We start from the raw sequence: 25,700 nt of genomic DNA on the forward strand, positions 1-25,700 counted from the left end.
TTTTTTAAGAAATTTGTATGGGGAAGCAATTTTTGAAAATTCGTTCTATTTTCTAACATTACCATTAAAAAAGTATGGGAACACAATGAAAAATAGCAGTGTAACAACGTAATTTAATATTTTTTTACATTGTTTACAAATTTTGATACTAACATTTTTTGTTGCAGCAATTCGCACATCTACCTTGTTTGTTGTGATACGTGAAAAGTGTTGCAACTTTTGGTACTTTTTTAGGGAAAAGCATGGTTGTATATCTTGTGTACTGTGATTTCGATGTTGATTTCGCTAAAATCACGAAATGAGATGATTTCATTTTTGTATGCGAAATCATGATAAATTTTGCTTGATTCCGCGCGAAATCACGAAACGACGCCGAATGTAAACCAAGCATTAGGCCATGTTTTTATTATAGCCTTTTGCAGGGTTAACCTTCTTTATAACGATTTATTTGAAATATAAGCAATGGCATTGACATTTGAAACCCAGTGGGTTTTCTAAATCCGGTTATATATAAACGTACTATTAAATGAATGAATCGACGTTTTCAATGTTGTGCGGATTTGAAGTCTATGATGTTCCGTATCAAACACAGAAAAAACTTTTTTCTGTCTTTTCGCGAAATGATTTTCTGATCATTTTTTCAATTTTACTATAAAAATAGGTATTTATTTTTGCTCATCAGGATAGAACAGTCATGTTATTTTCGCGAATTGTTGAGATACTGCCGCCGAATTTTCTTTCAGTCGATCAGGCAACGTTTTTAATCATTTTTCACCAAAAAAAAACCTCTAAACAATTACCCAAACAAAACAAAAAAAAAAAAAAAACAAAAAAAAAATACAACGGAAAAAGGCTTAAATTGACAGATAATTGATAGATCTCGGAATATCAGAAGGAGACCTGCGGTTATGTCATATTTCTTCACAATAAAATATAATATGACACAAGCAACCTGATAAGATGGAACATTTTCAAAAAATTTTGAAAAACGTCAAAATTTCTTGTAATGACATTTCCGCGAACAAATCTGCCGTTTTAAGGTTTGGTATGCTCCACATTCATAAGAAAATATCCTGATATGAAAACATTCGCCATTTAATGCACTGAGGGAAATCATAACACATTTTTCAAATTGAACACAACCTTTGGACATTGCATTTATATGTGTTCTTATTTCGATGTCCGCGACTGTTCTTAACTATGTAATTTTCTAATAAAAATGGACAGCTCAAGCTCTTCACCGGACTTTAGGAATATAATAGTTTTTATATTTTTTTTTTTAACTGAACTCACATATGTTATAGGCCACTTCGATATGACATTATTAGCCGGATTTAGCGCATTATCAGGTTTTATTTGCTAAATCCGTCCAAAATCTACCAGATTTCCCATGCAAAAATAAATCCTCGTATTGAGTGGATTTGTTTTAAATCCGGCATAAATCCTCGTATACAACTCTGTTTTTTTGCAACATGTTGCTAGAAAATACAAAAAGTTGCAAACTGTTACAAGAAACAAGGTAGATGCATCGGTGAATTGCTACAACAAATATAATTTAAAATGTAAAATTTTGTAAAAAATTAAATTTGTTTTCATATACAAAGTTGATTTAAATCAAACAAGACTAAAATTTACGATGTCTAAACGATAAAATAATTCTTTTTTGCTCATTAGTTAGCATTAGTAGCATAATTTGCTAACATTTTCAATATTAGACAATAAGTTTGTAATTCGCCGTATGTTTTTTGAGACGAATTTAATTTACAACAATTTCTTTTGACGTTTCAAATTAGATCAGATCGGGTGATGCATCTACCTTGGTAATTGTGATACGAACAAAAATCAGCTGACTGTCATTTAAATCCTCCAAAGGTGTATCTAAATGCAACGAGATTTGTACTGGATTTACTAAATCCAATTGAAGATTTATGGCTAGTCTAAATGAACTATAAGTTAGGGTTGTGACCATGGTATAAGTAAAGAGGTAGATTTAAATGAAAAAAAAATCTATAGAACCCTTGTTTTTCTTGAATTCCTCTGAGCGTCCGTATTACCCAAATACGTTGAGTCCCAAATCACATTTAAAACACAAAATCCGCGACTGAAACTGACATAAATGTTTTCATTCGTAAAACAAATAATTTTCCTTTGCAATGAATTGTATTTCATGTTTTGTTGGGCTTTTGTTTTTAAAATACAAAACACACACACATACAAACAATAACGTTCTGTCAATTTTAAACTTTTTCAACTTACGAAAAATATACGCTCGACGTATTTCGGTAGTTCTCATAAGAATACATGTGTTCTACTTTTTTCACCACACACGCCCTGGGTATACGTCCGTATATACAGTGGCTCCAAGCGAAAGTCGTACACCTGATGAAATTTTTTTAATTAACTTATATCTCCGATACAAAAAGGGATATGAAGAAAGTATTTACGCAGCTTTATAGTGTATTTAGTCGACAATTTAGAAACACGATATAATAAAATAATCAACCCGTTTACATTGTTATAAAATAAAAATATCTGAAATACTAAGAATTTTAGCACCAAGCGAAAGTCGTACAGCAATTATAAAGACAAAATATTTATTAATACAAATCGTCCTTCGGCATATTTCTGGTTTCAGTTGAATTCTGCAATCGATTTAGAATATTTTTGACCAGTTTTGAACAGCTGAAGTTTAAAATATGTCGCTGTTTGTTTAGAAAATCTCTCCTATAAAGATGTCTGGAAGTATAAGTCGTCTGGAGACATTTTCCATTTATAGAACCACTTTAGACGATTTATTGTTCAAGCTTGGACTACAGTCCAGCCAACCCATGTTATTGAAACAATTATTTAATACCAGTGGTCGCAATTAATAAGCTTTTATGCTTGAAGTCAGAGTTTTGGCAGAAATAACAACGCTTACCTTGACCAATACATTATTCGACAGGTAGTGAGAACTCATTTTAATTATAAAATCTCACAGTTTGATTCCCAATGACTTCAGAAAAATTATAAAACAAAGATTCAAATCTGAAAGATAAGCCCCACACACCCACAAATACACTGATGCGTTATGTTCTATTATTCGTGTATTAGACATGAAGCAATTTGTGGGATTTTTCACAATGTAATGTCAGGTTTCGGACAGAACTTGTTGGATCTCTGAAAATTACACTCTTTTAAGAAAATTGGTGCATTCATCGCTATTGTTTTGATATTCTTAACATCGCTCTTGGATAAATTTATGTATAGCATTTTTACGATTTTTTTTATCACCAATTGACAAGGTATTTATGTTGTAAAAATTTGAGTGCACATTGGAAAAATAAGCTTCCAAATATTTTTTTCAATCGATTAGAGTGTCTGGACACTAAAAATCAACTCATTTTGCACTTCGTGTATTAAACTATCAAAAAGAAAATATTGTTTTTTTAATGTTTTAGTTATTTTAAATATTTCGTATGGGTTTTTTCTTATTAGTAGACATCAAGGTGTTGAATAGCTTTGCAGTTTTAATTTTCGATATCTGCTGAATCTAAAAAAATTGTTTTTGTAATGTTAAATAAATGATTTTCTCATGTTGTTTTATAAAAATAATTTTTATTTCACTTTTACGCTTCTTTCCCATTTAACCTGATACAAGTTTCCAGAATGGACCTTGTCAATTGTAAAGAAGCGGAGATGTTACGCTAAATCGATCGTAGGATTTAACAAAAAACAGGAACATGTACTAGAATTAATTATTTTAACAAATACTTTGTCTTTATAATTGCTGTACGACTTTCGCTTGGTGCTAAAATTCTTAGTATTTTAGCTAATTTAATTTTTCAACAATGTGAACGGGTTGATTATTTTATTATATCATGTTTCTAAATTGTCGACTAAATGCACTAAAAGGCTGCGTAAATACTTTCTTCATATCCCATTTTGTGCCGGAGATATAAGTCAATTAAAAAAATTTTATTAGGTGTACGACTTTCGCTTGGAGCCACTGTAGGTATGGGCCTAAAACTTCAAAATAAAAGCAACAAGTGGGTTTGTTTACAATGCATTTTTTGAGCATTTTATAAAAAACGCGAAAAATGAATGAAGAGTTAAGTTTTCTCCACATAATCGAGTTGTGAATATGATAAACTGATGCAAATCTCACCAATGCAAATCTCACCAATTTCTTCCATACAAATGGTCTAAAAACAATTTTAAAAATCATTGAATTCGATTGTTTTTAAAATTGTTTGGCATATTATTCAAACACCACACATACATACACAGTTTGTTTATATTGTTTTGAAGTTTTAGGCATACTCGAATGAAAAAATTTAAATTGCCATAAAGCTTTGGCTAACCTTTGTTATTAAACCATGGTTGAAACGTTAAAATTGAAAATCTAACTTTTTTCAACTCTTTTTAATTAAAACCCCTTGACATTTTTCGAAACAATATTTATGAACCTTAAAATTTGTTTATATTTTTTTATATTTGTTTAAATTTTTGCCAATATGGCTATGACACTAGTATTACGTACAAAAACAAATTTCTATGTGGTTGTTGTATAGTTTGTTGTACAACAACACTTGCTTTTACCTGTAATAATTGTACCATGACCTATGGTCTGTTCCAGTACTGCAAGAATCTACTAATTTTTACTATTTTTTTTCGATAACATAAAGGAAAAAATGTTATCGTAGTAAAAAATAGTAGCTTCTTGCAGGTTCTGGAACAGAGCTCTATTTCCTTCATTTTTTGGTAAAATTGTTTTCTTCTAACAATTAATTGGTCTGTTCCAGTACTGCAAGAATCTACTAATTTTTACTATTTTTCCCGATAACATAAAGGAAAAAATGTTATCGTAGTAAAAAATAGTAGCTTCTGGCAGGTTCTGGAACAGAGCAAATTTCTCAACTGCATACGAAAATACATTGCCGAATAGAGCGCTCCCTAATGTCATGTTCACACGAGCGTTTCAATTACGTTGTTCGCCTGTCGAACGACGTACACGAATTAACCCGTTTCCACGACACCATTCGTAATTAACAGAAACATAAACAAAATTTCCTTCATTTTTGTTTCCATGTTTTCACGAAAATTTGAACCGAAAACACATAAAATATGCATTAAATGAATAGGAAAAGCAATAGACTTTCCTTCAAATGTATCTTCTATATTTAACTACACACATTTCATTCATTTTTTCCATAAATTCTGAATAATTTTGTATTTTCAACATATTTTTATATAAAGAGAGAGAGGCACGTCAAAACAGTGTTTGTGTATACAGACTTTCAGTTATTTGTTTCCTTTTTGTTTCTGATTTTTACGCGATTTTCAACAAATGGTCAAGAAATGTGTGTGGAATTAAGAAGGAAAGACAACCATCTTCCTTCTGCATCTATATAAAATGTTTAGTTCATTAATTTCCATTCATCTTTTTCCTTTTTTCTAAAAATTTTTGTGTTTTCAACAATTTTTTCAATTTTGAATTTAGACATGTCATAATTAATTTTTTCGATAAATTCTCTCATTTGTTAGAGATGGGACATATTTTATCGTTGTTCGGAGAGTATTTCTAATCGAACAACGTAGAAAAATCGTCGTTCGTTCATAGAATTTTGTGTGGGGAAATAAGTAATTTATTCGTAGTTATGGGTCGAACAACGAATAGAGAACGAACGACGTACCGTGGAAACGGGCTATAAATGAAAAATGGACATATGAGTTGCCACGTCATTTTGATAGATGAAAATTTTCATAGGTATTTAGTCTTCGTTGGGGATATAAAACTTCCCTCCCAGAAATTTGTAGGTATAGGTCCGCGCCATCATATAGCCCCCATAGAACGGTAACATCCGATTTTCGGTATTTTGAAGGTTGTGGCCACATTAATCCACCGAAATGGCTGAAATTTGTGGTGGAGGGTATATAAAGTTCGGACCGACCGAACTTAACGCTTTTCCCACTTGTTTTCATTTGACAGCTTTCTCGTTTATAAGGCCCATACCTATATACGTCCGTATACCCAGGGCGTGTGTGGTGAAAAAAGTAGAACACATGTATTCTTATGAGAACTACCGAAATACGTCTAGCGTATACATTTTTATAAGTTGAAAAAAGTTAACTTTTACAGAACGTTTTTGTTTGTATGTGTGTGTTTTGTATTTTAAAAACAAAAGCCCAACAAAACATGAAATACAATTCATTGCAAAGGAAAATTATTTGTTTTACGAATGAAAACATTTAAGTAATAGTACGGTAACACTAGAGTTTTTTCCGGGTTAACCCACTTCGAGAAAATTTAGTTGACTTCAGCGCTATGGAATTGACATTTGAAATCCAAACCCACTGGCTTAATCCGGTTATGTGTAACCGGGGTATAAGTATCGGTCGCGGATTTTGTGATTTAAATGTGATTTTGGATTCAACGTATTTGCGTAATACGGATGCTCAGAGAGCGTTGTTGTGGTAGAAAGGTGAAATATTTGTGTACGTCCCGTCGTTATTTAGGTACACCAGTAAAAATTTTCATTTTACATTTTCATAGAAACAGAATTGAGCCCCTGGTAGATGAATAAAGGACAAACTGCTGCCAAATTTAAATTTTTCTTTATTCTTCTACCAGAAATGACACAAATGTTTAGGGCTTAAGAATACATACATGTGTTCTACTTTTTTCACCACGAACACTTTTTGTATACGGACGTATTTAGGCATCCGTCTAACCCCCCGTTTACACATGCAAGTGACAGTTCGAAAAACACCAATACACTCACACATATTCACTGCCACACCAACTAACAACCTCACTGCCGACAAAATTTCATTGTCAGTAATCAAAGTAAGTGCTTTGAAAGTAACTTCAAATTGTTTCCGAACGTTTACACATGCAAGTGTCAGTTCGAAAAAATTGAAGTTTCGACTTTAATATGTATACACAACTGTCTGCAAGTTACTTGCATGTGTAATCTCTGGGTAAATGTACATTTTGGTCGATTTATCCCTTTTTCCCAGACAACATATTTTTTCCCAATTTCAAGAAAATTCCCAGGTTGAGAATAATCTTCAATAGTGGCAAGGCTGCAATAAACGTCAAAATTAATTAGTTTAGCAAGAATAATTCGCAAAACTTAAATTATTTTGTTTTATTATTAAAAATAATTAAATTTGTGTTCATCCGTGATTCGGATTCCATTGTTTAATAAAAATATAATGTGAACTAGCATATTATACGAACAATAGCCCCAATAAAGCTAGAAAATACAAAGAATATTTTTTCTCAAAACAACGAAAGACTTCATCAACCATATTTAAGATATTTAAGTCGAAGGCAGTTCTAGAAACGTACATACGAAATAATAAAAAAGCGAATGCTTCGTGGTTCAAGAATACAGGAATATTTTTGTAAAACCGCATTTTATCAAAAAGGGAACATAGCAAACATTGTTTGCGATAACGTGAAATGGCCATTTATTGCTGGGGCAACACTGCGCACGGGGAGTTGGGTCTGGGAGGCATTGAAGATGAACAGGTGAGGGTGGAAACGTAAAATAATATTAAAATGAACCATTCGAATAAAAGAAACCATTTCTACTTAAATAGATTTTAACACCACGTAAAATGGCATGGAGCCCACCAAACTCCTGTGTTGTACAAGTAAGCTGCGGTCGTTGGCATACTTTATTCCTGACCTCCAGTGGAAAAGTGTATTCCTGTGGAAGTAACGATAACGGCCAGTTGGGACATGAACTGCCAACGAAAAGGCCACGTATGTCGCTATCTCTATTTAGTATGTACTTAAACTCATCTGCAATGTGCTTCATTTCATTAACGTATATTTTTGATATTTTGCATGCATTTTCCTGGGAACACACTTCAAATGCACTAGCAATGAGTGTATGAGTTTAGGGAATTGCCCTGTAACAAATGACAGTTTTCATTATATATGTACATATCTAAAAAAAATAAGTAAAAATCGTGTATGAGGAACATAATTTCTATTAGCTGAATACCAAGAAAGTTACTACGATAAAGTTTTAATTTCTGCTATATCTCTTAAGAAGTAGAGTAAACAAAAGATTTTGTGACTAATAAGTGAAATGCAGCAGTAGTATAATACACAGACTATAACTGCATAATGTAGATGAAGAAAAATAAAGTTTAATTTTTCTTTTTGCAGCTCATGCTAAATTTAAGTTAACCATTTAATAAATAGTTAACAGAAAGTCTCCATTGAGTAGCAAATGAGAGACCTTCAGATGTACAAGGTAACCTTGAAGGTTGTTATTATTCTCGGAGACTTTAGTAAAAACAATTGGTCAACGTAATTTCTTGAATGACCAGATTAGATATGGAAGCCTAGATGGATTTGCTAGTTACATCGCTACCAAAATTATTAGTCAAACTACTATCTCTCGGCGAACGCTATGTGCCAAATTTAATACACGAAAAAACATAACAAGGTATTGACTATTGGGTTTAGGGAAAGGATTTACAGCTCATTAACTCAAATCAACAAAGAATAGTTTTCTTTATTTACACACCTGCAAGAAACTTAAAACTATGATTTTCCTTGCCTAGAAATTTATCACTTTTATTCGGTTAGCTCTCTGTAAAAGATCGAATATGCATTTTTAATTTTTTGGGTAATCTTTTAAACGCGCTTTCTTCTCTGCAAATTTGATTTTTCAGTTTTAACACATTTTGAGTATATGAGAGATATGTGTAAAATTTTGGAATGTGTGTTCCCATACTTTATTTTTATTTTTTTCACTAATGCTTAGTATTAATATCCTAAATTATTATTATTTATCATTGGAATTATTAATGAAGCAACACCCATGGTGGATATGTCCTGTGTTTGAAAAAATTGCTTCAGTCTAATTGATATGTTTACTAATCATTTTCGTCTCCTTATGAACAGAATTAATTGAAGAATTGGAGAACTATGTTATAACGCGTTTAAGCTGTGGAGCTCGCCACTCATTAGCTTTAAGTGAATGGGGTCAGCTTTTCAGTTGGGGTCATAATGACTATGGTCAACTTGGTTTGGCGAATGGACAAGATGTTGTTACAAATCCCAAAATTATACGAAATCTTGTTTCAAAAACTGTTATACAAATAGCATGTGGAAACAATCACAGTTTGGCCTTGACCAGTTGTAAGTATTATTCAAAAAAAGAAGCCCGGCACAAATACAATGGAATTTATCTTTCAGGTGGGGAATTATATTCTTGGGGTTCGAACATCTATGGTCAGTTGGGACTTGGGTCCCCCAGTGATGTTGTACATTCAAATACACCACGCCTGGTGAGCGCTCTTAATGGTATACCTATAGCATTTATTGCCTGTGGTGGTAATCATGCATTTGTCATATCAAAATCTGGTGCTGTGTTCGGTTGGGGTAGAAATGATTGTGGACAACTAGGACTTAATGATTATGTCAACAGGTGTTATCCCACCCAGCTAAAGACATTACGTAGTTTGGGCGTACGTTATATAACATGTGGTGATGAGTTCTCGGTATTTCTAACCAATGATGGAGGCGTTTTTACATGTGGTTCTGGCAGATATGGTCAATTAGGACATGGTGGTAATTCTAATGAAGTATTGCCTCGTATGGTTGTGGAACTTATGGGTAGTACAGTAACACAAATAGCTTGTGGTACTAGGCACACTTTGGCATTGGTACCATCTCGTGGACGTGTATATGGGTTTGGTTTGGGTTGTGCTGGCCAATTAGGCATAAGGGTAAATAATAGTTCCCCTGTGCCGCAAGTGGTTCTAGGACCTTGGGTAATTATCTTTTTTATAAAATGCTAGTTGCAGAGATATTAAAACATCATACTTTTCTTAAAAAAAAATCTTTTTCTTAGGTTTCACCCAGTGGTCAATCTTTAATCCAAAATCATATAGAAGACAATAATGACAATAATTGTTACATAATAAAACAAATATTTTCTGGGGGTGATCATTCTCTAGTCACATGTACATCTTATGAAGATAAAATTCCAGCCGTAGATTGCCGATTATACGAGTAAGTAATTATTGTTCTCAATTAAGCTAATACCAATCTTTGAAAATATAACAACTTGAATTATTGAAAAAGCGAAAAAACTCAAGTCCTTACATTAACGGAAGAAACTGCTAAAAAATGTGCAGATATCGAACGTGATAGTATCATGGACATGGATCTACTGACTTTCGTTGAATTGATATTCAAGAGTCAAGCCTGTTTGAATGGTTCCTTTTTATTGGAGGATGATCAACATTTTTGTTGCACCTCAAAACATCATGGTGTTAATTTGAAAACAGCAGTCAATGCATTTAACTATTTAAGAAAGGTTGAACATGAAACACTCAAGACATTGGTAATAATGGATATTGCCACATACATATATGGTACATCAGTTATATGTGTTTTTGTATCTACATTACAGATTTGGGAAAAGATAACTAATGATTTGTTGAGTTCCCTGGTGTCATCACCGGCCGATGTTGAAACACTGCGTATATTCTTAATTCTACCGCTCTACCATGAGTTTGTAAATGCCAAAAACTATGACAAATTACATGCACCATTTAGTAATGCTGTGATTAAACTGAATGAAATTCCACGCAAAATTGTGGCAAAATGGTGGTCACAAACACCTATAGATTGGTTTGAACATTTGGTTTCTAGCTATAAAGATGTTATAGCCTATATTATCAGTTTTAAAATACCTCAAAATATGGGCAGTGAAAGTGGGAAAAGGGTAATATGTTATTTGAAATACAAATTTTCCGTGTTAATAATTTCAGTTCTCTCCCGATAGCTTGTTACATACAATAGTAATTTAATAGCTGCCTTAAATATGATTGTGTTTCTTCATTGTATAAATAACAAGGAGCGTAAAGAAAAACTAAGTTATGAAACCTTCCATTGGCCAGAATTATCAGAATATGTTGATGTCCAGCAGAACTATATTCATTGGTTATTCGATAAAACGGTAAGCAATATGATTAGCCAAATATTTCGAATTTTCACTGGAATTAATATGAGTTTTTTCTTCATACATTTATTTATATAGCCTGATGCATTTAACATTTGTAATTATCCAATGATCTTCAATGCAGCTGCAAAGACAACTTTACTACAAACTGATCAGGCCATACAAATGCATCATGCCATGAACACGGCAACATCGAATGTAAGTTTAGGAATGTTGTTTTTATAGTTCACATACAGGGTGTCGCAAATGCAGCATTAGCATTTTTTTTTTAAACAATGGAAGGAGATTTTTTAAATGGACAATTTTCCAAACTCATCTAAAATAAAGCATGCAAATTCTGCTAGAGAATCTACTGCAGTGGTGGCTTATACACTTAAAAATTAAACACATCCAAGTAATGGTTTAAAGGGATAACTCTACTTATCCCTTTCAAAAAAAAAAAAAAAAAAAAAAAAAAATCGAAAAAAAATATTGCCTAAGATATGGCAGTTAAAAGCAATGAACCCCTTGTGTTTTTCTCGAAATTTTATTTTTGAAGTTGGTGTCAAAAATTCGAAAACTAATGGACCGATCTTCATATATTTTGATGAGCTTATTAAATACATAAAAAGAGACAATTTTTAATTTTTTGTCCGATTTTTGGGCAAAAAGCGGTCAAAATTATGAAAGAAAGAACTACTTAAACATATTTGTAGTTTATTTGAAAAAAAAATCATGAAAATGAGTTTTTTGGTCTGCACAACTAGGGGTAACCCCTTAAACCAACATATCATTGAAGGAAATCCGTTTCAGACAATTTGAAGTCGATTCAGGGCTGAATGGAGAACACAATGGCTCTAGAACGGATCAGCCGTTTTGAAGATAATATTGCTTCCAAAAATAGATTAGGTTCCATCGGGTTCGTGGAAAAAATAGGCCCACTGTTTATTATACATACCCACAAGAAGAATTTACGCTGAAAACTCTTTCGCCACGCACGAAAATGTGATAAATTGTTTCACACTGTATATGTACGTGTAATGTATTTAATTATCTTTTTCTATGCAGAGCATATTGAGTTTATTAACTGGTCAGCCCATACAACAATTCATCGTTTTAAATGTGTCAAGAGAAAATCTAGTTCAAGATACACTACGTGAAATTATGCAGTACAACCAGAGTGATCTAAAAAAGCCGCTGAAGGTGCGTTCATAATTCACAAATCCTCTGCCAATACCGACATGCACTAAAAAATATTTTTATAGGTTAAATTTTGTGGTGAAGAAGCCGAAGATGCTGGTGGAGTGAGAAAAGAATTCTTCATGTTACTCCTAAAAGATCTCATTGATCCCAAATATGGAATGTTCAAAGAATACGAAGATTCGAGGGCAGTCTGGTTTGCAGATGTGACATTCGAAACGGATGATATGTACTTCTTGATTGGCATAATTTGTGGTTTGGCTATTTACAATTTCACAATTATAAATTTACCCTTTCCTTTGGCCTTGTACAAAAAGCTGTTGGATGAAAATGTCGATCTAAGTGATTTGCGTGAATTGTCGCCAACATTGGCTAATTCTATGCAACAAATACTTGACTATGATGGTGATGATTTTGAGGAAACATTCGACTTGCATTTTGAAATATCAAGAGATATTTTTGGTGAAAGTACTAGTGAACCACTTAAACCAAATGGCGCCGAAATAAGTGTTACTAAGGAAAACAGGTTTATTTTGTTTAGAATTCACATTAAAATATTTCGCTTAACTCATATTATAATTTTACAGGCAAGAATTTGTTGACCTATATGTGGATTTCATATTTAATAAGGCTGTGTGTGACAAATTTAAGGCATTTCAAAAAGGTTTTATGAAGGTAAATATAATTTAATATACCATTTTTAAACAATAAATTAATTAATTTTTCCCTAAAGGTATGTTGGGGTCGGGTCTTAAAAATTTTCCGACCAGAAGAGCTAATGGCCATGGTAGTGGGGAATGAAGAATACGACTGGAAAGCTTTAGAATTGAATTGTGAATATAAAAATGGTTACTCAGTTAGTGATGATACGGTAATTATTATGCTTATACAGCGGTATGAATATCGATACAAATATCAACTTTTCCAATGACTTTACAGATTAAATGGTTTTGGGAAATATTCCACGACATGTCCCTTGCCGATAAAAAGAAATTTTTGCTGTATCTAACAGGCAGCGACCGCATACCCATACAAGGAATGAAAGCAATTAAGGTGAACTATATAATGATATTTGCATTATTTTCTCTCAATACTATTATTATGTTTCGTTTATTAGATCATTATACAGCCAACCAATGATGACAAATTCTTACCGGTAGCCCACACCTGTTTCAATCTCCTCGACCTGCCTCGATATAAAACAAAAGAACGATTAAAATACAAGCTAATGCAGGCTATACAACAAACTCAGGGTTTCAGTCTTGTATAATGATCTGCTTAGTACACCCTAATGTAAGAAATTTGTTGCGGTAATAGATTATGTTAATTTTATAAGTTTTTTTCACTCTACACTGATTTTATTTTATTTATGCATAACATTTACCATGTTAAATCATTCATTAGTTAATTCTTGCAATTGTTTTTGTTTACTTGTCAACTCCGTTTTGCTGTGATTATGCTGAAATGAGTCAAAAATTGAACTTTTTCATGAACAGTTGTCGTTGATTGTTTGCATTGCAATAATGCGGATTAGACTTATTGTTAACGGATATAGGTTAAACTGCATATTTGCAAAAAAATCTCTATATTAATAGAAAGATAGCCACCTGACTTTGAAATGCCTTGGAACAAAAGTAAGAGTTATTCATAGAAACATGCCATGACTGATAAGGAACATTAAAATGGAAATAAATTTATTTGGATAAGAATAATTCGGGTTTTAATGACGAAAATGACAAAATGTCTTGTTTTATATTGAGTTAGTTGGAAAATATTGTGGTAAGTATAAGTGATAGCTAAAAAATATAAAAGCAGCAAAATCCTATACGATTTTCAAATTTTTTGTAGAAATCATTTTTTAGCCACAATAATGAACTGGTAAAGTTTTTTTCATCAATCGCACCATAACTGTGGCATTTAGAGAATTTTGGTGGAAATGTGCCTTTTGCCCCATACAAATTACTGTGGAAACAAAGATCGCTAGGTTAGCAAGGATTAACCTTAACCGATCGCCATAAATTTTAATATATTAATGTGTTTGGATCAAATGGAAAATATTTGGGTAGGAAATCCATAAAAAATATATTTTGTTTTTTTGGATCAAAACCAAGTGGAGTTCTTACAAAAGAATTATGTTTTTGGTGCAGATTAGTGGAATAATTAAGCCCACTATAACCGCCAAAAAATGTAGATTGGAAGCTTCCAAATCTTCTTTTGTCACCTACTAACATAAAAAGATCCTCGGAATCTCAATCTACAAAATCCTTTTCGAAGGTTAAGGCAGCGAAACGTCTGGTGTACAAAAAAATAATAGACTAATATACTGCATCTATAAGATTGCAAAGTCTTTGTACTCCAATTCGAATTTAATTTAATACATAATTTCATGAACTATGTACACTACGTCATCCTTATAAAACTTCATTACCTCCATCCATGAAGCGCATGCGCTTTTCCATTAATTGTTTGAAATTTACTTTGATATCCTTCAAAGAAACACGTGTTTTCATGCATAATAAGAACTCTTTGCAGCATCCCATCATGGAACCGGCGGCGACCCGACCGGTATGATACAAGTGTGTTTCTAGTAAAGGGTTGTTTGAGTGCCCTTAGCATGTCTTACAAAGTCAATATGGTATCTGATTTGTTTGTAATGTCAACACATGTATGTTAAGGGCTGTTATCTTCAGTTGAGATGTTTTCCATAAAACGGGCAAATAATAATGCTGCAGGATTCAAAGTCAAACGACTTGATTTAATTTAGTTCCTCTTTGTATTGAAACTATTGAAACTAGTAGGTTTTTTTGATATTTCTCAAACTAAATTAAGTTATTCCCAATTTTTCATTGCTTTCCATTTATCAGGAAGTCTCTACAAAGTTCAAATATTTGGCAGTCCATAATATTGGATACTTGTTTTGTTGCCATTACCCAATGATTACACATGCAAGTAACTTACAGACAGTTGTGTATACATATTATAGTCGAAACTTCAATTTTTTCGAACTGAGACTTGCATGTGTAAACGTTCGGAAAAAAATTTGATGTTACTTTCAAAGCACTTACATTGATTACTGACAAGGAAATTTTGTCGGCAGTGAGGTTGTTAGTTGGTGTGGCAGTGAATATGTGTGAGTGTATTGGTGTTTTTCGAACTGTCACTTGCATGTGTAAACGGGGGGTTAGAGATACATATCAATAATGTCGGAAAGTTTTAACATAAATAAAATATGTTTGTAGCAGTTAACAATGCAGATATTGTAGAAATGTGGATTACTGGTATTTTCTTTTTTTGGTTTTTGTGTGTCCGATGACTTTCGATTTGGTCCAAACTATGGATCACCTAACATTTTGTCCAAACTTACAAACACTACTTCTGTTGTCTCCCCCACAAATGTTCAACTGTTTTCGCTAAAATGATGGGAACGATAACTCTCGAAGGAAGTGACCGATTTAATAGGAACTTTGCACATCGCAAAGGGGATTATTCTGAACGTAATTTCCCAGCGGGTTTTCTCACTCTCTCCTTTAAGTTGAAACGGCAGAGAGACAAAACTCACGAGGAATTTACGTTCAGAATAAGGTTGAATATTTCTTCCAGACATACATTGATCAGGATCGAATATGAACTATGTCGGTCAAGTACCTTCAACATAAAATTTTAAAATTGTTCGCTCACGTGTAGTTTATGGACATGTCTGAGATATTCAGACCGATTATGAATATCAGCTCCCCGTTGTGGCTCTCTGCCGTTGCAGTGTAAAGGAAAGAGTGAGAAAACTCACGTGGAATTGATATTCATGATCGGGCTGATTTTTGAGAATGTTCGTAGAATGTGGTCCTCGCGTTCTCTATACCGACAGTACATTTTTCTTGACGGCAAGTTCATGGGTATATGGACTAAAAGAGTAAAAAAACCTGATCTGAAATTTGGTCGAATATTTTTACATCGTAAAGTTACTTCGAAACGTATATCAACTTTGAATAAAACCTATATCAGACAAAATCGCATATTTGTGGACTTTAACACTGCCTTCCTGAGTGCATTCAATGACATATTTCAGATTAAAATTACTGAAATATCGATGTGACCATAAAGGGTAACATTAGCCCTCACAGTCCATTTGTCGAATATATTTGAAATTTAGCAATGTTTTTACATATGCAGAAATTATTTTTGACACTGAAATGATTAAGAATGCAAGACCAGCAGAAAATTTAGAAAATAACCTTTCGAGATGTTCAAATCCGAGCAAGGTTTCAGACAAAGTGGCAGTCTGCTGTTAGACCCTACAGTATCGGCAAAAATTTACGCACCCTCGCAGTACATTTTTAAAACGATAATTAAAAAAAAAAAACAATGTTATAAATTTATTTATTATTTATTTATATCCTTATCATTATTATTGAAAAAATACAAACGTATTAAAAAACGTAAAATTAAAAAAAGAAAACAATTTAAGGAACAAAAAAACTAGGTAAATCAATATTTCATTGCGTATCCTTGAATTGTTTTGGAATCCCTCCATAACCACTTTCGACACATGTTTTGGCTCGTTATCTCCTGGAATGTCCATTTAAGTGGCATTTCTTCTTCAGCATAATACAACATCACACCTTTTACAGCCTGTTTCTGAATGTCGAAACGAAAATGTGTGCGAATGAAACACACCCAAACTTTGGTTGTCGAAATATTATTACATTTGCTTTGCTTCAAAACAAAAAGAAATTTGAAAACACACTTGAGCTTGGTAGTATTTCGTACATATTTATTTTCTTATAGACATACAGAAACAGGCTGTTAATTTGATGAATTCCTTGCCTTTGCAGTATTTAGGATTTAACCGTTTCCCATTTTGTCCATCTAAATCCTCTAAATTAAAGTTATATTCATTCAATTTTGGATACTCTAATAGTTAACTCATTTTTTGAGTAACCGCATAGACTAATGATTTTATAGACGACGGAATGCTCTCATCGAGTATGTTCGAATTGAGTGTGGTAACTAAGAAACTCAATATAAAATGCCAAAAAAAAAAATACTTCGCAAATATTTTGTTCTGACAAAAGTCTACATAGGGTTAGTTTATGATGGGAACTATATCCTCAGAAAAAAATATCCGAGAAGATATTGTCATTCTTTTTCCCAAAAATCGTCTTCGAACTTTTTTGAGTTTTCGGGTTTGAGTAGGTGAATTTAAGACGCAAATTTATGAATGAAAAGTTCAAACAAAAGTTTACATCACTCTTTCTATGGGTGGAATATTACAACGTTTTATTGGTTGCTAACTTACCGAAAAATTTCGTTAATAACCGAAATAATAAGCATTTTAATTTTACCGATTTTTGTCGGTAACTCAAACAAGTGAAAAAGTATCAGTCGGCTTTGCCGACAGAGATATACCCTCAGCCTGTGTATATTGATTAGGATTAAAGATCAAAAGTTTTGCGGAGGAGATACTAAGAGGAATGGATCGACATTGACCGTTATAGAAGTGGATCTCCAGCCACAACATATGGTGCCATAGGGGGTTTTTACACTCTTCCGGCTATTTGCTCAAGAAGTATGGACTTGCCCATAAAAAAACTTTTACCATCGTAATTGAGACAGCGAATGCAAGTTGCTTCAACAAAAATCAAAGTGATTCGATATCAGGCCTTAAAGTGAACTTATCCGAAATTTTGTGTGGGAGTTACCGGATGGAGTGGACAAATATAGTCCATATTTGAACCTGATCTTTATCTGGTATATATATTAGGATGTGTAAAGTTTAGACCAATTCGGCCACTCCCTTCAAGAGTTACCGTACGAAAATTTTTTCCGAACATTTTTGAACTTTTGTGGGGGAGGTACCTCAAGGAGTGGACCGATATGGCTTATCTTCGAACTTAAACTATGTTTGGACAAAATATTACTAAGGCCAAACTTTGGACCGAATCGGCAGACCTGTTCGAGAGTTATTTTGCCCTCCAACCTCCTCACACGGTGTCATAGGGGTTTTTTGCAACTTTCAGGCTATTTTCTCAGGAAGTATGGACTTGCCCCTGATGAAATTTATACCGTCGTATGGAGGGCAGTGAATACAAGTTGCTAAAGCAAAAATCAAAGCGATTCGAGAGATGTTCCTAAACTGAACTTTTCCAAAATTTTGTGTGGGAGGTACCCGACGGAGTGGACCGATTGAGTCCATATTAAAACCTGATCTAAGGCTGGTATACGCTCCACGATGGGCAAAGTATGGACCAAATCGGTTACACCCTTCAAGAGTTATCGTGCGTACAAATTTTCCGAACATTTCCGAACTTTTGTGGGGGAGGTACCGGAAGGAGTGGACCGATATAGCTCATCTTTGAACTTGAACTAAGTTTGGACAAAATATTACGAAAGCCAAAATTTGAACCGAATCGGTTCATCCCTTCGAGAGTTATCGTGCGCTCCAGCCAGCCAGACAGACAGACGGACGGACATTGCTCAATCGACTCCAAATTGTCTGAAACACATTTCGTCCAAACATACTTGGGGTCTAAAACCATTATTTCGATGAGGCACATTTTGCCCGTATGAAAGTGTATATACCCTTCATAGCCTAAAGGCTGAGGGTATAAAAATTAGGGAATCGCACTACAGTTCAGCAGTGCGATTCTCTAACTAGTTTTTTTAGATACCGACAATTGTCGGTAATATTAAAACTATGAAAATTTGGAGTTGATTATGTATCATTTTCTTAATGAAAACTGGAAATTTCGAAATTTTGAGTTACGACCCTTTGGTTACACAGGTGCGATATCTAAATACATATGTAAAAATTATAAAAATATATTGACCCATTCAAACCTTACAAGCAACAGGCCAGTAAACACGATTCTGGACAACTTTGCGTCATACGAATCACGAGCTGTACAAGTTGCACCTTAACATGACCATAACCAATTCAAGGAAGGTATGGGTACCAGACTACCTACTATCCATCCAATTACTTGCACAGAAAGGCAGATATGTCCACAAAGATGTTTATATATGCTTTATCGATTATGAAAAGACATTTGACATACCGTCCAACACGACAAATTGATTAATATACTGAGGAAAATAGGAACAGAAGAAAGCGAAATTAGGTGCACACAGAATCTATATTGGAACCAAACTACAAGAATCGAAATAAATGGTGACCTGACTGACGACATTCCCATATCAAAAGGAGTCCGGCAAGGATGCATACTATCACCACTCCTCTTTAATATATATTCCCAAAAAATATTTCATGAATCAATCGAAGGAGAACGAATTGGAATAAGAGTTCAGGGTAAAATTATAAATAACATACGGTACGCTGATGATACCACAATTATTGCCGGCAGTATATCTGGGCTACAACAACTTGTAGACCAGCTCACGTACGTAAGTAATACATATGGCCTCAAAATAAATATAAAAAAGACAAAATACATGATTGTTAGTCGGAAGGATGCAAGTTATGAAACGCCACTAAGTATTAAAGATGAACTTGTCGAACGTTTAAAAACTTTTAAATACCTTGGCGTTTCAATAAACTACCAATGGAATATTTCAAACGAAATAAAGCGCCGAGTGATGAAGATGTCCATGTATTTTCGTTCGCAACGTACAGGTCGCATTTTTTGTCCGATTCAGCAGAAAATTGGGGACTACAATTTTTTTAGCCCTTCCTATGATGAAAATCGGTTCAGATTTGGATGTAGCTCCCATATATATTTTCGGCCGATTTGAAGTATTTGCTGAACCAAACACGCTGTATACGTCCGATTTTGATGAAATTTTGAATGTGTGACTGAATTCGGTCAAGAAATAAGTATGCCAAATTGTACCGAAATCGGTTCAGATTTGGATATAGCTCCCATATACAGCTGTGTTCAAAATAATAGGAGTGCTCATTCACACCAAGGGAATGGTCGAATAAACATGGTTAAACTTACCAATTTTGGTTTATTTTGTATTTATTTAACATTGTTGACATCCCAACAGTTTATTCATCAGCAGGAATGTGGTAATCTGTTTTAAATTATTTACTGTTTACACCAACATTATAAATCGCCTTCAAATTTGTTGTTCAAAAAATAGGAGTGCGGAAGAAAAATGACAATAAAAATATTTTTAGTTGAGTTTAAGAACAAAATTGTCTATATTTTAGTTGACAATAGTGAATCCAATAGATTTTGTGAGATTTGATGGCTGTTTGAAAACAAAAGTTCTTTTGGAGGTAGCCTAAAAACAGGTGATTGTCCTTGCAGCGATTTTTTCCATAAATTGAGCACTTATTGGGTAACTCAATCAATTTTGTAGACAGAACTTTGGTGATTAAGAGTTTTTTGATGCTCTGGCTGTTATCCGAACAATATATAATGATCGGTATTCCGGAAATTCGTGTATTTTGATCCTTGAGCCAAGTTAAAGCCGGTTTCCATTAACTCTTTACGTAAGGATCGGTTAAAAAAGAGTATCTATAAGTCATTAATTTCTCGACCAAGTGATGTTTTGAGGTCCTTAGCATCTTAACTGCACGCAGAATTGATTATATGGTTCATTTTTGAATAATTGGATGATTGGCACATATGAGACATTTTTCAAAACGCTTTGTTGAGAAGGAAACTTTAAAGACAAACTTTTGAAGCTGGCCTAAGATTATTTTTATTAGGGTTTACATCGTATAATAAACAGTTTTCTAATGAAACTAACCTAAATGAAGTATTTTTGAGTGAAAAACGTAAGTTTATATTGAAAAATATATTACGGCGTATACCAACCATAGTGCAATCCCAGCCTGCCTATCACTAAATGGTTCAAAGTACATTTCAACCGTTCACGTTTTAAACATTTTTTGAATAGAAGCGAAATTGATTGCATACACAAGGTTAGCACCCTAAGGTCTTCCAAATATTACTTGGTTGGGGAATAAATTCCTTATAAATACGCTTTTTTTGGCCGATCCTTACCTTAAGGGCTAATGTAAACTGTCTTAAACTTGGATGAAGGATCAAAATACACAAATTTATGGGATACCAATCATTATATATTGTTAGAGATAACATCCATAGCATTAAACAAATCTAATCGTTAAAGCTTTTGTCTACAAAATCCATTGAGTTGCTCAAAATATGGAAAAAAATTCTGCAAGGACAATCGCCTGTTTTTGGCTACCTCCAAAGGACTTTTGTTTTCAAACAACAATCAAATCTCATAAAATCTATTGGATTTACTACTGTTAACTAAAATATTGACAACTTTGATCCTAAACTCAACTAAAACTATTTTTATCGTCCTTTTTCTTCCACACTCCTATTTTTTTGAACAAAAACTTTAAACACGATTTATAATGTTGGTGTAAACAGTAAATAATTTAAAGCAGATTGTCACATTTCTGCTGATGAATTAACTGTTGGGATGTCAACAATGTTAAACAAATTTAAAATAAACCAAAATGGGTAAGTTTAACCATGTTTTTTTTACATATTTCTTTTTTTGTATGGGCGCTCCTATTATTTTGAACGCAACTGTATATTTTCGGCCGATTTGACGTATTTGCTGTATCAAACACGCTATATACATCCGATTTTTATGAAATTTGGAATGTTTGACTTAATTCGGTCTAGAAATAAGTGTTTCAAATTATATCGAAATCGGTTCATATTCATATTTCCTATATATATTTTGGGCCGATTTCACGTATTTTCTGTACCAAACACGCTATATATGTCCGATTTCGATGAAATTTGGAGTGTGTGTAATGCTACCTGTATTATTGTACCATGCATATAACATACACTCTTAAATGTGAAGATCCATATTTATAATAAATATTATTAAGACTAGCTCTAAACTTTGCAACTAAAAATCCAGTGTTGAACTATTTTTCTCACATTATAACCTAATACAACAACAAACCAAACATCGATTTTGATACACTATTTTCCACATGCCGTAAAATAAATTTAAATGTCTACATGTTTTATGTTTGATTGTACATGAACAATGTTTTTCTTTTTTAATTTTTATGATTTTAAACTATGTTAATTTTTTTATATACATATTTTGCTTGCAAAGCATTAAACGCTACCTCATATTCAATTATAATTATAGATTATTCTGAATTATATATAACAGAGTAGTTATTTACTTGCCAAACATTCAATGTACGTCATATTCAAAGATTAAATCATAATTATAACTTATTTTTATGATATTAATATTTTTATAATTATCATCATGGAGTAGTTCAATCTGCTATTTAATTGTAATCGGCCATTGGGCTTAAAATTGCATTATATGAAATAAATAAATAAATATTCACAGTGGTGTAGGGTATCATATAGTCGGCCCCGCCCGACTTTGATCGTTTCCTTACTGGTTTAAATACAAAAATCACTTACAAATCACGAATTAAGTCTCTCAACCATGATAAGAATCGTCAAATGTTATATCTGGTCTATACTATTATATGCCGTAGAAAATTGGACAATAAAAAGTGCAGATCAAAAAAGAATTGAAGCATCGCACATTTCAAACCAAGAAGTTCTCAGACGAATGCATGTCGACAGACAACTCTTACCCACGGTTAAATCGAGAAAAATCGCATACCTTGGACACCTGATGAGAAATGACAAATACAGATTTATACAATGCATTATTAAATGCAACATAGAAGGACAACGACCAAGAAGCAGAAGAGAGATATACTGGCTAAGTAACATCCAAGAGTGGACAGGATACAGAGATGAAACAAATCTGCTACATGCTGCTAAAAATCGAGAGCTGTCAATAATTTCATAAAATAAAATAACAGAACATGTACAGTTGATATATATAAATGTAATGTATACTATAGTATGATCGCTTTATATCCGAATAACGGATCCGCAAATAAAGAAGAAGAAGATATACTCCACAAAATAGGGTAAGTGCTCCTAAGTCCGACATGTAGGGTAAGTGCTCCTAACTCCGGCATGTACCAGTAGTCGACATCTTTTGTATTAAAACACAAATAAATAAAAATTACTACAACAAAATATGAAAATGATTTTAAAAATGTTTCAATAAGGCCATGTTTATATTGTTACGGAATTAGGTTTAACTAATCTCCGTGTAGACGTTGTTTTATTTCCCGATACGATTTGCACCAAATAAAACAGGGTTCGTTTCAGATTACGTTTCTACAATGCTTTATTTAATTTATCACACTTATTCGGAGCTGACTGTTATAGCTAAGTACACAGCTTTACTTTACTTCTTTACTAGTCGATGTTTACACTTCGGTATAAAGTTCACAACTACTCCGTCATTGCCATTTCCCCGGTATTTATAGTCCAAAGTCTCCCTGTTCTAGAGTCCTCCAGAACACATATGGCAACATCTCGAATCTGTGCAGCGAACACACAGACGCACATTCGCACTAAGCGAACAACCATACTCACATACATGGGGAAATACAATTGGACGACAAGCACAGTAATGACGTAACAACAACAAACAAGTGCAAAGAAGTAACAAACTAAACAATAATTACATGATTATGGCAAAACAAAATAAAAGCACATTAATGAAAGGTAAAGTAACATCCAGAATAATGAAGAGAGTTCTACATGGTAGTTGTTGTTGCTTAAACTGCGTAATAAAAACTTTACGTTACAATTCAAGTTTTTAAATTAACGGAAATTAAACTAAACTAACTTAAACCTATCAGTTACATTCGTAACATTGCCTCCCGCTTAAGCCTGTTCGTCCCGAATAGGCACAGTTCCCTCTCTGTGGTATGGGCATTGGTAACACTGCCTCCCGCTTAAGCCTGTTCCTCTTGACTAGACGCAGTTCTCGTTCCGTAGTGGTGGCAACCGATTTAGATGTACCCTCTACTGCGTCAGCTTTGGACTTCTGCTCTTCTGGACGTTGCTTTCTCTCCAGGAATCTTGACGTTATACCTTCTTTCTTTGTGGTCACCTTCCTAAGTGCCACCTGGTCTTCATCGGACTTGTCCTTCCTTGTTGTACGGCCGCTTTTCGATGGACGTTTTCCTCCTCGTTGCGAGATTTTTCCGCTTTCGTACTGGCCATTTTTCGGCGGCTTCCACCTTCAGCGTACGGACATCTACAGCGATTTCGTCAGATTCTGCGCTAGGGCGACACATGCTTTTCTTCTCTTTGTAGCCTACATTAATCGGTATTTCCACATTGGACCAAGTCATCACACGGTGCTTTATGTCCAGGTTTATATCGAAGGCAATCATGAAGTCTACACCAAGTATAACTTCGTCCACAATATCGGCCACTATAAAATCGAAATTTACAGATTTTCTACCCATGCTCAGCCTTTCCATGAACCGTTGTAGTCTCGCCTGTGGCCGTCCTCAATTTGACTCCATTTAACGGCAATACCTTCCCTTTTACCAAATCCGGTCTAATAATAGACTTTGTTGCACCGGTGTCCAATGTCAAGGTACGCAGTACACCATTGATGAAGCCTTTAGCCGTTAGGTTTTGATTCTCCTGCTGGACTATGGCTATAGAGATTGTGGGGCCATCGTTTTCGTCCTCTGCCAGCGGCGCCTCGTGATTGACGGAATTCACTTTATTTGATTCACCTAATGTCTCTCTTTCCAGATTCTTGGCCACCGGTTGGTCTTCGATTTTCAAAGGCGGTGAGGCGGATCTGGTCCTTGGTCGTTGCAATCTGCATTCTCGTGCAATGTGTCCAGCTTTCCGACAGTTGTAGCAAGTCCTTCTCGTTTTGCCAGCCCTTCGTTTCACTTTATCTATTACCTGCATTAGTGCATCTTTCATTAGTTCGACAACGGTCTGAGGATGGTTGTCCTCAACTTCCAGCTTCCGCACATTGCAAGCCTGAGGTTTCACCATTGTCTCTTGCTTATGTCCGCCACTGTACTTTAGTTCGAGAGCTGCAATTATGTCTCCATAGTTGTTTCTAGAAGCGGCGGGAATATTCTGTAATACGTCAGCAGCACCGCCCTTCAATGCCATAAGTAGTCGTACCGCCTTGTCGTTGTCGTTCCACGAATTTCTCGAAGACACCGCCTCGAATTGTAATTTGAAGACATCAAACGATGTAGATCCGTCGAATTCAGGAGGCTTGATTTTCAGAGTGTTATCAATAACTCGCACTGGTCCTCCTTTGATTTCCAGTTCAGACATTTTCTTTTCCAGATTCACAATCTTCTCGTCGTGGGCCAGAAATTGCCTATCCAATTTCTTTAAATGGTTTTCCATAACCTCGAATCGCTTTCCAATAACTTGCGTAATATTATCGAGTCTTTCGCTGATTTTTGCCTCTAATTCTTCCAATTTTTCGTCGAATTCCTCCGTCAGACATTTGAAGCTTTCATTTATTGCAATAGATTCCTCTTCCATTCTCTTACTAAATTCCTTCGCCAACGTTACTGCAATAACTTTTGCAACCTCCGTATAACTCGGAACCGCGCCTGAAGTTTCATCTCTAATATCAAACTCATATTCGTCGATGTTCATTCCACGGCGCTCGAACTCTTCCAACAAGCGTTTT

At 34.0% G+C, this 25,700-nt stretch overlaps 2 protein-coding genes across 3 annotated transcripts; one reads left to right on the plus strand and one right to left on the minus strand.

Moving 5' to 3' along the window:
- Positions 1 to 7,038: 7,038 nt before the first annotated feature.
- On the plus strand, positions 7,039 to 13,899 carry Herc4 (HECT and RLD domain containing E3 ubiquitin ligase 4). 2 transcript variants are annotated; one of them, XM_073981053.1, is made up of 15 exons: positions 7,039 to 7,519; positions 7,591 to 7,756; positions 8,912 to 9,148; positions 9,206 to 9,783; positions 9,864 to 10,024; positions 10,097 to 10,358; positions 10,428 to 10,742; positions 10,803 to 10,976; positions 11,058 to 11,177; positions 12,027 to 12,161; positions 12,224 to 12,684; positions 12,746 to 12,833; positions 12,892 to 13,029; positions 13,098 to 13,211; positions 13,276 to 13,899. In XM_073981053.1, exons 1-15 carry the CDS (start codon positions 7,451 to 7,453, stop codon positions 13,426 to 13,428), a joined length of 3,171 nt encoding a protein of 1,056 aa, XP_073837154.1. In that variant the 5' UTR covers positions 7,039 to 7,450; the 3' UTR covers positions 13,429 to 13,899. The 2 variants fall into 2 exon arrangements, with proteins under 2 accessions (XP_073837154.1, XP_073837153.1); XM_073981052.1 differs by having other exon boundaries at positions 7,049 to 7,519; positions 7,591 to 7,777.
- Positions 13,552 to 25,588, minus strand: LOC141403027 (uncharacterized). The gene is made up of 2 exons (XM_073985160.1): positions 25,016 to 25,588; positions 13,552 to 13,617 (listed from the first exon to the last, which is right to left on the minus strand). The coding sequence occupies exons 1-2, from the start codon at positions 25,547 to 25,549 to the stop codon at positions 13,552 to 13,554; spliced, it is 600 nt and encodes a 199-aa protein (XP_073841261.1). The 5' UTR covers positions 25,550 to 25,588.
- Between the last annotated feature and the right edge of the window lie 112 nt (positions 25,589 to 25,700).

Source organism: Musca autumnalis, unplaced genomic scaffold, assembly GCF_047663935.1.
Source record: "Musca autumnalis isolate F117 unplaced genomic scaffold, ASM4766393v1 scaffold_4, whole genome shotgun sequence".
In the NCBI taxonomy this organism is placed as follows: domain Eukaryota; kingdom Metazoa; phylum Arthropoda; class Insecta; order Diptera; family Muscidae; genus Musca; species Musca autumnalis.

Excerpts from the sequence above, each read along its gene's own strand:
- Herc4 (XM_073981052.1), top strand. The coding sequence starts at position 7,451 with ATGGCCATTTATTGCTGGGGCAACACTGCGCACGGGGAGTTGGGTCTG. Across the intron at positions 10,025-10,096 it reads GTAGATTGCCGATTATACGA|CGAAAAAACTCAAGTCCTTA; the intron begins GTAAGTAATTAT and ends TTATTGAAAAAG. Across the intron at positions 10,977-11,057 it reads ATTGGTTATTCGATAAAACG|CCTGATGCATTTAACATTTG; the intron begins GTAAGCAATATG and ends TTATTTATATAG.
- LOC141403027 (XM_073985160.1), bottom strand. The coding sequence starts at position 25,549 with ATGGAAGAGGAATCTATTGCAATAAATGAAAGCTTCAAATGTCTGACG. Across the intron at positions 13,618-25,015 it reads TGAAACCTCAGGCTTGCAAT|CATAATCACAGCAAAACGGA; the intron begins GTGCGGAAGCTG and ends GACTCATTTCAG.